This window comes from Limulus polyphemus, unplaced genomic scaffold (assembly GCF_000517525.1).
Source record: "Limulus polyphemus unplaced genomic scaffold, Limulus_polyphemus-2.1.2 Scaffold2525, whole genome shotgun sequence".
Classification (NCBI taxonomy): Eukaryota; Metazoa; Arthropoda; class Merostomata; order Xiphosura; family Limulidae; genus Limulus; species Limulus polyphemus.
In genome coordinates, this window is record NW_013668135.1 from 62,261 (window position 1) to 75,858 (window position 13,598).

General features: G+C 37.2%; 1 protein-coding gene across 1 annotated transcript in view; it reads right to left on the reverse strand.

Annotated features, from left to right (window-relative positions):
* Positions 1–13,598, reverse strand: part of LOC106467196 (centrosomal protein of 152 kDa-like) — a 68,839-nt gene that overhangs the window by 50,233 nt on the left and 5,008 nt on the right. Inside the window, exons 3-4 of the mRNA XM_022395324.1 lie at positions 10,214–10,323; positions 537–603 (exon numbers count right to left, since the gene is read on the reverse strand). Coding sequence (XP_022251032.1) covers positions 537–603; positions 10,214–10,323 — 177 coding nt within the window. The remainder of the gene's footprint in view (positions 1–536; positions 604–10,213; positions 10,324–13,598) is intronic.

The following is a 13,598-nucleotide window of genomic DNA, read 5'->3' on the forward strand; positions in this document are numbered from 1 at the left end:
CGTGTACACATTAATAAGTAGTACTATTACTAAACAAATCACAAACAGCACGTGTACACATTAATAAGTAGTACTATTACTACATAAATCACAAACACATGTACACATTAATAACTAGTTCTATTACTAAAGAAATCACAAACATTAATAAGCAGCACTCTTAAATCATCATGTTCAGCTACCTTCCAGTATCCTGTTTCTGTTTTGAAGATGAAAAATCAAACAGCCAATCCTGAATCATCAAGCTCAACTACCAGGCAGTTTCCTGGTTTTGTTTTGAACATGAAAAATTAGACAGCACCCTTGAATAATCATCATGTTCAGCTACCAGGCAATCTCCTGTTTCTGTTTTAAACATAATATCAGATGGCCACACTTAAATTATCATGTTAGCTGTCAAGCAGTAGGGTAAAACAAGAAAAGTTTGGGGTGGCTTTGAAATACATGTATTAATTCATCTTATTTAATGTATGATAAGACAAGAATGTTTTGAAATATCCTTGCAGACTAAAAGTTACTAATTCTTTTATTATTACCCTGTGCTGTGGTGATATCTCATGATTCATGTTATATGGCCACTGGTTGTCTGATGGTTGAAGGTACCTTAACACAGAAAGAAAAAAAATATTGTAAGTGTTATAATGATGATTATTGCAAAAAATTCCAAAAAATATACACAATATATTTTACAGCAACTATGTGTGGTAATATCTATGAATTTATAATATATTTGATTACATTCAACTCTATAATTATCAAAAACCAGAAAATAGTTTTCAACACATTTCTAGGTTAGACAACACCTGAATTTTATTTCTTCAGTTGTTAAGAAAAATTACAACTGATGCATTTATAAAAAAATATATATATACTGTTAATGATCTTTTAAGTCTTGTCACTATCTTTATTACACAGTCCATACCATTATGAAAATTTTACTCCCAGTGTTTTAGCTTATTAAAAACTTTCTTAACCCTATGGCAATGGGCTTCTGTATTGTACACAACACCATGAAACCATGAAGGTATACATACTGTAACTCCACAAAATTTTGCAAGCTTTTAATAAACACCACAAGTCTTTCTTTCACAAAAAAACATAATTTTTAAATTAAGCATTTCTACTAACAATTTGTCCATATATATAAAAATGTCAGAGTAGTGACTGCTCTGGGTGCAAAGTGTTTTTCTTGTTATGATAAAAGTTAACATTTTTTAAATCAAATATGTATTTCCAAGAATAGTTACTTCCGCTCACACTACAACTATTACTCAAATGCCAAGGTTTCCTTCCTTTACCCATCTAAGCACTGATCCAATTTTTTTCTTGCTTGCTCCAGTTTTTTGTTCCCCACTTAACTGCCCTTGGCGATATCATCTCATGACATTCTCCACCTATGTCAATGCACCCTCTATCCTGGTACTGTATATAAGCACCCCATTCAGATAATGTTACCACTTTTCAAGACTGCCCCAGTCCGCAGTCTCTAACACAGGCTCTTAGTGGGGAGGAAGGGTGGGAGAAGAGGTATTATTAGAAATACATTTTCATTTAAAAAAAAATTTAACTTACAAAACATTCTTAAAAGGCTATGGTCCCTAAATCTCAGGTTGGTGGCTAGAGCATTTGGACCACAATATATATATATACTTATGAGTGTATTCCAACCTGTAAGTATAGAGTGATGCATTCCAAGCCATTGGAATTACAATGAGAGGGTAAGCAACGCAGAAGTAGACAAACCCCCAACTCAACCCGAAGAAGTCCAAAAGACAACACCCCAAAATTGAAATGACAATATCCTGTATGCTATACTCAACCTAACAAAACAGAATCCATCCAGTCTAGAATTATGAACACTCATCCTCACTCCCCAACCATGTGAGCAAGGTAAATTCCACTTGTTACCAGAAGTATGAAGAGGACATGGAACAAACTGTGCTCAACCAAGGACCTAGAATGGGACAACTCTGCAATCGGAATTATAATGGATCCTCTTCCATGAACAATTTACTGAACCAATACTGAACAAAAAGAAGGGCCACACTCAACCCAACAGGATAGCCGTGCATCAAGTGTGAACCAGTATTAACGAGTAGGCTCCTGCATAGGCCAGCACTTCTCCTACCAACATCTGGGAAATATATCCATTGAACTGGGTAGGAGGGACCCCAATTCCTCTGGAGGAATAACCTCTGTCCACCACACCAGTTACTGGAAACCGAGTGTGATAAGGATTATTTAGCTCCACTAGTAGAATATGGGAGGGGTTGGGGGTAATCCATATTGGGGTGCCCTGAGGAACAATGCTCTGGAAACAGTTCAATAGGTAAACCAAGTTCCCTGAATTTTTAAAAGCAAACCTACCCCAATTATTCAATCCAATGATTTGAGGGATGGGCAGGATCCCATTATGCTTTACTCATGGTAGTCCATGAGTAGCAGCCCAGCATAGTATAGTAATACCACCCGGTCTGCCTCTAGGTGATCTTAAGAAACACCTCATTTCTACAGAGCATGTTGTAATCTAGATAAAGTATATTGAATTACTGGTTGCTAATGTGGAATTGATTTGATAAAAACACACCTGCTTGGGCAACACTTGCCACAGAAATGGATCCTCGTAGTATTGTTCCAATCTAACCAACACTCTAGATCAAATGTGTTGATCCTGAATAAGGAGACTGGGGAATCCAGTGTATCACTGTTCATGATCTATTGGTCACATAGAGACCACTGAAGAGATCTCATGTGCACTCCTCCCAAAGGAAAGAGGGACTCAAGTGATGCCCACATCCTTAAAAGAGAAAGAACCAACAGTGCAGTGAGAAAAGAAGATGAGAGTAAGAGTCAGACTGCCTGTTAAATGGAAAAGAGTTGGATGGGAGTCAGCCAATCCCAAATGAGATATGTGTTGAAAAAGACACTCAGATGGACGATATATTGTGTTGGAGTAAGATTAGATGTCTTGTCACTCATAAGAAATCTTGCCTTGGTTGCTTTGGAAAGAACTATCTGGGTGTGACATTCCACCAACTGATGAGATAGTGCCAGCAGTAGCCAGTCATCCATTTAATGGTGTGTGCACAAGTACAGAGAATGGAGGTGATGAGAAAAAAATTTTAACAATGCAGCAGAACACACATGGAGTTTATGCTAGTCCAAAGGGCAGAGCCCTGAACTTCAGCACCTGACCCTTGTGCATCGAACTTGGTCATTCATAGTCCTGGCAAAAAATTCTAATGCAAAGTGAGGAATGACTCCATAATAACTTTGGAGGAACTAGGAACTGATTTAGATGAGAAATATTGAGACCGGATGCTAATCTCCTGTCTCCTTGGACAACAAACAGATGGGAATAAAACCCTGGAAGAACTGGAATGACTCTCTCTCTCTCCACTGCCCCCTTGACCAACAAATCTCTGATAACCATGGAATGAAGTTGCAAAATCTGAGGATCTGCAGGAGGTGGAAACACTACAGGTTGGGGCAATAATGGCATGAAGGTGTGAATTGAATGATTAATCCTGATGAAAGGAACTGTAGTACTCATGAATCCATGATAAAGGTTTTCCACACATCCAGCAATTCTCTAAGCTGAGCCCCCACAGACCCCAATGGTATACGTAATCATCGCCACTGCTTGCAGCATTCTGACCAAACAGAAGAAAGTTGTGATTAAAGGCAGAATCTATTCTGGATACCAATGGACTGAGAGGCTGATGTTAGGATATTTGAATAGGGGCGGAACTATAAATCCCCTGTAGGAGCCGAGAAAAAGTCGAAAAGCCAACAACAGCAGAGATGAATGCAAATGGGTGACATCAACTCTTGATTCCAAAGACTCTAAAATGCACACAAAAATCAATGGTTGGAGAAAGGGGACCTCACTTAACTAACAGAGTGTGGCAGCACATAGACTAATGCCCTCCTAAAATGCATCTCTACCAAAAAAAAATCCCAACAAAATACCAGCCAAGAGACTGGGGGAAAGTGCAAAAGCTGACAATTAAACAAAGGTGGATGATAACAATGATCCCAACTCATCACCAAATTGATGTGGTGATCACTAAGAAGCTTCTGAAGAAAGGTGTAGGGATAATAAATATCTCAGTACCATATTTAGACAAATCCTAGAAAATTGTGATCTATCCAGGTTGATCACAGACTCTGTCCTGTAACCCTACATTTCCAGGAGCAGATCTATTCTTTGAATGTCTAAATATGCTTTCACCTGGCAGTAGTAGGCTAAAGCATGTTGTTCTGACAAACATAGCAGACAAGACATAACTGTCCCTTCACATAAATGAGCAGTAAACTTCATTGCATGAACTGTAATATTAGGGAATGGAAAAAGAACTAAGTATTCACCTTCAGATCTTTCAGATGCTCACCATTAGCCTTCCACTTCTGCATATCCATATGTAAATGATTATACAGCAGCTCTCCACCAATAGAAACCAAACACAACCAATATCGTAACCAGTGCCCTCCCAACATTTGCATTCTTTAATCACTTCAAGATTAGTTATAGGACTTACACCACATATCACTCGAAGTGGGGAGGCTGGATGGAAAATGTGAGGGGAGGTAAGTATCCATCAGATATACATTTTAAGTGTAGGAAAATGTTAACTTCCATTATATTTTACCTCTTCTCATAAAATAGTCAGAATCCCACATTGAACTGGTGAAGGGCCAGTGAGAAAATGATCACCCTTCAGGAAACACCCAAAGAGAGACTATGAGTTATGGAACCAAAAGAGAAAACATCACACCACACTGGGAGACCGCAGCACATCTGATCCAGCTATACTCTTCACTCTTTTATGATTGTGTCACGAACATAAAAGGCAGAAGAACATGAAGGAAACATACGACCAATGAATGAGACTCCTGGGTGTGGAGTGGCTAGGGCACAACAGACAATAGTGGTAGTTCAATCTAATCCAATACCTGCCAGCATCTGGAATGGTATTTTAGATCCATGGTAGGTAGAGGATCACCTACCTCTTCATCTCAAAATGGGAACTGGTAAGGAAGACGTGCTTCCATACCAAAAGCTGTCCCCACATGCACACATTTCCAACCCAACCAACACCTTATCCACCACAAACCAACATCCAGCAGATGGTAGGGAGATGTGGTCCAAAACATGGTGGCATTGGGTATGTTTCTTCCAGTCCATGGTAGGAGGAAGATAACCAATTGTGCACAAGTAGGAATACATGTGCTACATTCACCTACAACCAACACCAGATACTCCAGAAACAGACATTCAGCAGACAATAGGAAGAGGGTCTACAAACCTGGGATGCATCTCCACTTAAAACCTGACAGCCTTGGGCATTTTCACCCAGTCTGCAGTAGGAGGAGGGATACTAGCCAGAACACACGTGAGGACTTACTTAACTGGACCATCTCTAACCAACACCTGACCCTCTAGAAATCACATCCAGATGATGATAGGTAGAAGGAATGTCTCAGCCTTAGGTGCAAACTGCAATATATATATATATATGTATATATATGACATGGAGGAGTGCTTCATCGAAAACCTGGCAGTATCTGGAATTGTATAACAGATCCACAGTAGGAAAGGCATCACACCATCTACACATGATACTAATCATGTCCGGGCCAACCAACACCATACCCAACAGAAATGTTTATCCAGAGAATAGCAGGAAGGAGAAATGCCACAATGGGAAAAATCAAACTTTCATAATTATATATATATATATATATATTAATATGGCATCAATCTACAAATAAAACCTGGTGGTATCTGGAATTGTACATCGGGTCCATGGTAATAAGTGCTTTACAACATCTACACCCGCATAATGCCACCACCACCATACTAACTGAGTGGTATGATGCATCACTCAGGAGGACAGACCTCCATGGTCCACCACACCAGTGACTAGGAACTGGCAGGTGGCAAGGACTCCCACACTCTACTAGAAGAATGGAGGGAAAATGAGTTGGAGAGTCCAGAGGAAAGACTGCATCACTGGAAACAGTGCAACAGGTGACTATGATACCCTATTTTGAATAGCAGAGCTACTACATTGACAGAGTCAATCAACCAACACTCAACAGCATTTGGAATTGTACATAAGGTGCACAGTAGGAAGAGGCTCAATGCCATGAAGCATCAGAAATGGGCAGCAATCCCTGTCTGATTTACTCATGTATGTTCATGAGTGTTCAGTCTGGGAAGAACATATTTATGAAGCAAAAGACCACTAGAGAGAACTACTAATAGTCCTACATAACACCCCACCTCTAAGGTGTGCTTCACTTAATCCTGCATCATAACTGTTTCGGCATAGATGATAATTGAATGGAGGCACACAACCAACATCTGGTGGCACTGAAATTGTACTTGTAAATAAAGAAAGAACAAAAAAGTCCTCACCAGTCATAATGACACTGTGGTGTGTAAGATGGCAACTGGAGTAAACGAAAACCCACTGAGCAAGAAACAGCCATATGATGTAAATAATGCAAAACAAAGGTATGAGGAGTAATCCACATACCAGCACTGATGATGACTTCCAAATATACCCTAAAAAGGCAACACTCCTCAGAAAAATAGGGCAAAAAATGCCAGTCTAATTAACTGACAAACCCAACTTGTAAGGGTAATGGGAAAGAGATCCTGGGACACAGAAAGATTCAATGGAACCATGGAAGGAAGCAGTGCAAGAGAGAGACACCACCAGAGGGTCCAGACTGGACACAAGAGGCAGTCAGGATCAGGCTGGTTATAAATGTGGGAAATGGAGGAGAATGAAATGGGAGAAAAGTGGAATTACCCTTCCTACCAGCAGAAGTCTTGGGCAAAAACAAATGGTCAGGGAAGAGGAGAACACAGGTACTATGAAACAGCATATGGCGAGCATCAATCGCAATTATCTCAGATCTCAGCTGGCTACGAGCCAATAATATGAGGAATAAGAATGTTAAGGAAAGTTGATACAGAGAACACAAAGACAAAGGTTCAAATGGAGGACAAGTAGAAGCATGAAGGGGGAACACTGAGATTCCTATCTGGGAGAGACACAGGGTGGGGAGGACAGGAAAGGAAAAATGAATGAAATAAAGACAACACAGGAGATTAGAAGACAGAGGCTAACTCAGGCCATATTAAAGAGCCAAGTGAAAAATGAAGTCAACTGTGGAAGGAAAGGTTGTAAAAAATCATATCTCCAGCTGAGAGACTGGCAGCTGAAAGTACATTGTTTACACTGATAAACCACTAAAAAGAAAGGATATACAGGAAGAGCAATCAATGAGGCAACATGTCTGGACAATATTGATTGTCTGGGTAAGGACCAGACAAAAGCCATGCATGAAGCTAGATGGTGGGAAAGTACAGACAACACATCCCTGATTGAGGATGATGAAGGAGAATGGAAGACAATGGCACAACACTGAATGAGTGAAGGGACCATGGGAAGAAGACAAACAGGAGGATAATTGAAGAAAAGGAGTAGGAGGTGGGTGATCCAAACTAGACTCGTAAGAAGCTGACTTAGGAAAGAAAAGTGTCAGAAAAACAACAATTTCAGTGGCCCCAGGAGAAAATGCCCCTAGGCTGAATGTATGTCTCCATCTCCAAACAGATCAAAACACAGAAGACAGCCTCAACTCAGAGTAACCCCCCACCATAGAGAGATGCTAGATAACAAATGAGTTATAAGGGAAGTCGAATTAATCACCATGCCGGCAAGAGTAATTCGGGAATTCATAAATGCAAACATCAGGTGTTTGTTGTTGTTTTTTTTAAAGAAATTATAATTATACGGAAATCCACAAGGCAACAGGAAAATTCCAATCCATACTGGAACAAACCACAGCACTTCATGAGAAAAAACTGTGATAAATGCTTTGTCAAGAAAAAGTGATTACAATATCTGAGTGAGGGAAACATATTTGGGGGGAGGAGGAATAGGCTGTCCAAATTCTCATCCTCCCTGTCAGACACCCCAAGAGTAGGCATGACAGGATATTCCTTTTGTGGTCCTGAAGGTTGCATGTGATCTGCTAATGTGATGTGTGACTGCTACTCAAAATGAGTGACAGCAAGAATTAATAGAGGGACGAAAAATGGAAAGAGAGAGAGGTGGGTGGTTCACAGGTTTGAGTAACAGATTTGGACTCACGAGGTTAGGAAAGACAAAAAGTTAGGGGAAAAAGGGGTGACTAATGTCAGCCTCAACCTGAATCTTCATAGTGTTAGGAACATCACCACAGACTTCAGGGTGAAGAAAAGGAGCCAGACAAAGGTCACAGAGGTAAGAATGGGGAAGATGAACAGCAAAGAGAAGAGCACCATGTCCTAACCACAGAGGAACCAAGTAGGAAGGGATAGAACAAAAGACAAAACCCTTGGCCATGGTATTGAAAAGTATCTACCTCAGATCTCCACAAAAACTATCAGAATCACAGTGCAGGATTTCAGCCATAGCAAAGGAATCCTAAGGTTCAAAAAGAAAATGGAATTTGAGAGTGTGGACAAAGCTGATCCCGAAACATATCAGCATAAACATGTATGTCTGAAGAATGGAGAGAAAACAAATAATCCTCAACATGAAAGTCATATGGTAAATAACAGAAATAATCAATATAAGAGAAAGTAAAAAACAAACATGAGAAATCAAAACCATAAAATGATTTGAAGAAGGAACACTGTCTTCTACAGCAAAAAAAGGAGTCAACTATAAATCCAGATGACAGTAATCACCAATCAAAATCAATGTTCTTGTGTTTGGGTTCAGAGAGAGGGAAATGCAATTCCACTTTAGGGACAGATAGGTGAGGTAATGAAGGCATTAATGGAGCCAAGACAAATTACACAATGGCAGTAACATCCATCACAGAAGAGGAGCCTCAAATGGCCAAAGAAAAAGCAGAGATATTATTATCAACATTGCTAGAATCTGAAGAGGAGATGGTAATCACCATCACTGGAGAATTCACTCTTGTGAAAGTTATTCACCATATGAGTTTTTTATGCAGTAATTGAATGATAATTTAGTTTGAAAGTTATTTTGAAACCAGATGAAATGAAATCAACAAAAATTAACACTAGAATAAAAGCAGTGGAAATTTCATTAAATTGAACAAAGTTAAAATTTCAATAAACACATCCATTAATGATAGTGCCATGGAAAAGAATACAGTTCAAGTGCTTACAGGGATTTATAGCACATGGAGGATGTGTCAATTTCCTATTAGTGGAGGGCTTTTGTCCCATGACAATTACATCACACACTAATGTAGTTCACATTATAACATGTCGTTGGTTGGAAGTATCTCAAGACTAATAGCATGCACAAAATCTCAAACGCAGAGATGAAAGTAATAACTATTGCATAGAGTGAGGTAAAGACCTCATTTCAGAAAAGATATTTAGCCAAATGGAAGGGAAATGAACTGATAAACTACCCCCTATATGGCTAAAAGAAATGATGGGTTGGTCTTGAAAGAGAAAGTTTCATATCAACCTCATGTTTTCCAATTTAAAATTAGGTATCATCAAGAAAATATGAGCTGATACAAGTCTATAACAGATCTCCAATCTCATAATTTCTTCAGAACCACAAGGATATGGGAGTAACAACCTGGAGAAGCATGGTTAACAATTTTTACTGCTCCTTTCTGAAGAGGATCTTAAACTTCCTGATCCAGAATGTGAAACAATAGATTCAAGAGTTCAATCATCCAAAACAACATCAGAACATCAAGTATAACAGCAAATGAGTACTATAGATAAATAGTATTTTTATTAGAAAGACATAATTAGAATAATGTCATTCTCTGTGTACAAAATACTTATAAACTTTAACAAAGTCTTATAAAGTTTTGTGAGGAATGCACAGAGTTACAGTATTTATGTTACAGAAATGTCCTTCTCCAGTCGTGCAAATGGTAATCTAATTTGCTTGTGTTTAAGGGGTTAACACTCTGAATATGTTGAAAAAAAAACAGCCAAAAATGCATCCACAAGATCTCCCTTACATACAGTACAGGAATACTACATGAGTAAGGCTTACAAATAAGTCATAAAATTATACTAGTTCATATTCAAATATCAAGTTCTTATAGAATCTAAAATTTCAATACCATAAAGACAGATCTTGATCTTTAGTTCTAGCTCACAGCATTTTAAGGATAAATTATCCACCTTTTAAAGACTCACCCAGCACTCTCATCAATAACTGGATGGTAATCTGAAAACCCACTTCCTTCACCATCCTCTGGATCATCATCAATCAAGTCATCAAAAGCTGTAGTCAGCAGATCTTGAAGCTTAATTGTGGAAAATACATATAACAAATCACTGGTTTATAAAAATTTCAACAAAAGGGATTTATGCATGAGACATGACACCCAATATAATCTTTCCCCTCAGTTATCTAAGCACTGGCTTGTTGCAATAATAAGTCTTATATAATCTATACAACAACTGAGAAATTAATAGTAATGATACAGGGAAGTAAAAACCCACTAGCCCAATGTTCAAGATCACCAAATTTTGAGTTCAGACTACTGTAAATTCCATATATGCTAGACCAGGGCAGGTGTAGTTTTCTTGCATGAAGTGTGTGTGTTAGGATTGGGTGATTAAGGTGATTAACTCAATTGATTACCAATGAGCAACAAACTGCATTGATTAGTGTTACATAATATAACAAAATTATCAAAATTATAATTAAATTGAAAACAATCAACTAATAAAAATTAGTGCTTCCAATTATTACTGTTTTTCATTATTCCAACTATCCAATAATCAAAGTATTGTCATTATGATTTACAATTATTATTTTCAATTAATTAAAGGTTGTTAAGTTTATTGTCAACTGATCAAAATCTGCATTTCCAATTATTACTATTTTTGATTATTTCAATATGAGAATAATCAATTAATGAGATCGACAGTCAAATCCACTAATCACCCACCTATATTGTGTGTAGATGTGTAAAATCCAACTATATTTAATTATCAAAATATTTTAAATGCTACCTGTTATTTTTATTTCAAGTGATTAAATATCTATTGTTACTGAAATTTTTGTAAGATTAGTAGCCTGTTCATCTGCAATTGGATAATCCTTCCTAAACATGATACACAAATGTGTGACTCCATTAGCTACTTTGTAAATTCAAATGTCAAATTATTCAGTACTGTATTTACAACACTTTCTAATCTATGTGATTAGAATAGCTATTTTTAAATGCAAAGTTTTACTGATACAAGATGATTTGGAAATCCCATTTATAACTCTGTGTTCTTTTCCCTAGATATGATAGAACAAGGAAGAGGTGTTCCAGCCAGCAGTGTGGTTGTTTTGGTTTGTTGTACATACAGATAGGATAATGATTCAGAGATTTTGTGTTTTATATATGCTGAATTTAATCACATTCTCAGGAATACTACTGTTTAATATATGCAGACTGCTTAACCTCCTCATAGATGTTACATCTGCATCACATATGCTGTAGTAAGTTACACTACTTTTTATGAGGTAGGAACAGCAGTCTATCATATATGCATTGTGTAGTCACTGTAGTAGGAAAAAAATAGCTGGGCTAATACAGTTTGTTCAGTCTACTACATTAAAAATCTTGTATATACCTGTAATAATAGCCAAAGAAAGGCAGTTTTATTAGTAAACTGTATATCTGTAGCATTAAATTATAGATTGTACTTCCTGGTCTCTCATTCAAGCCCTTGACTTTTGTTATCTACCATAAGTTATTCCACTGATATAATTCAATTAATGTCTATGTTATAAGTTAACTATTAAAAAAGAAGAAGTTTGGATATCTTACTTCCTTATCTTGTAGAGTTAATACTTTTTTGAATATAAAAATAAGATTACAAAATTTGTTTATACGCTAGGTTTGACCAATTTCTCTAGCTTCCTCCATGTGTAACTTGTATTTTGACAACCTCAATGAGATTTTTTCTGTCTTGTCACAAGCTTTCACACCCTATCTCAACTGTCTTATCCAACAATTAGTCCTTAATGTTTATACAGTACTTGTATAATTAAGTTTCAATTGTAAAATGTCAGAACCACCATACATATGGACAAGGGAGTGAAGGATGTTAGGAGGCACTTGTCACTTCTGGGAAAGGAGGAGGAGGAAATCCTTCCATTAAGGCAAAAAAGACAGCAATACAGAATTAAGTTCTGCATGATCATCTCAGAATGTTGTGGATGCCTGTGGCAACAAAACAGACAGTTGAAGAAACCACTGTGTGAAATTACTTTCTCACACTTACATTACTAAATGTCTGGTAAAATCAAGAAAAGAACCAAGAGGTCTCAGAGAAGAATGTGGAGCATGACAGATTTACACTGTGTAAAACAGTCTATAGGAAATAAGTTCTGAAAGACACTGGACACACACATCTTCTTTTCAAACTCATGCTGAAGTTGGGCATACAGTGATGAAATAATGTTATCTTATGATACAAGAAATAACACAAATTAATGATAAGCCACTATGAAGTCAAAACAAAATATCAGTTTAAAATGCAATGTGAGAAAACAGCAGAAAAATAGGTAAGACATTTATAAAAATTACAGTTTAAATGTCAAAGGTTGGCAAAGATTAGAAACCACTAGATATAATGAATTGTTTGTAATTAAGCACAAAGCTACACATTGGGCTATCTGTGCTCTGTCCACCACGGGTATCAAAACCCAGTTTCTAGACATACTGCTGTGCCACGTGGGGGGGGGGCATGTAAACTGCAGACCCCTTGGTAGTGACTTGTGGACGATAAAAGCCAGATCTAAAATGCTATTTGTACCAAACTATGATTTCAAATATGAGATAAACAAATGGAGGAAATTTAAAAAAAACTTTGTTAATTCTGGCAACAAAGCAGTAATATAATGACTTAAGCCACACTGAAGTGACCAATACTCTCCATGAACAGCTTGATATCTACAAAACCACCAGAACCTGAGATAACTCATTAGACCATAGTACTAAATAAATAAATAAAGTTGTTTTTTGTCTGACTTTGACCTCTGGGTCAGATTGATCACCTTATACAACCAATGACCATAAGGTGTCTAAATCTGGTTGATATCTTCCTAAAAAAGATTGATACATATATATACATATATGTATAAACCCATATAATTTCAAACTGAGAAAACTTAAATATAGGCTAACTAATTAGTGGTGCTAGATTACAGTTCCTAGATTAAGTCGCTAGTATATCTAGATCTAACATTAATGTTAGACCTGTCATTTCCATCTTTTTAGTCTTAGGTTTGGATCTAGATGTAATAATAATGACAGAAATTTAACTTTATACATCTAAGCTAGACCTTAGATTTGGGTGCATAAATTGAAAGCACCTTGTATTGAATCTACCCAGATCTAGATATAACCCTGCCTCATCAATTCTAGATTTAGATTTATTAGGCCTAACTTTTAAAACGAATGTTACATCTAGATCTATTAACTTAGTCATTAGATCTGTCCCAGTGCAATGCCTAGCTTAATAGTTAGTATAAGTCTAAGTATGCCTATTATGTAGGCTACAATTTGTATAGTGA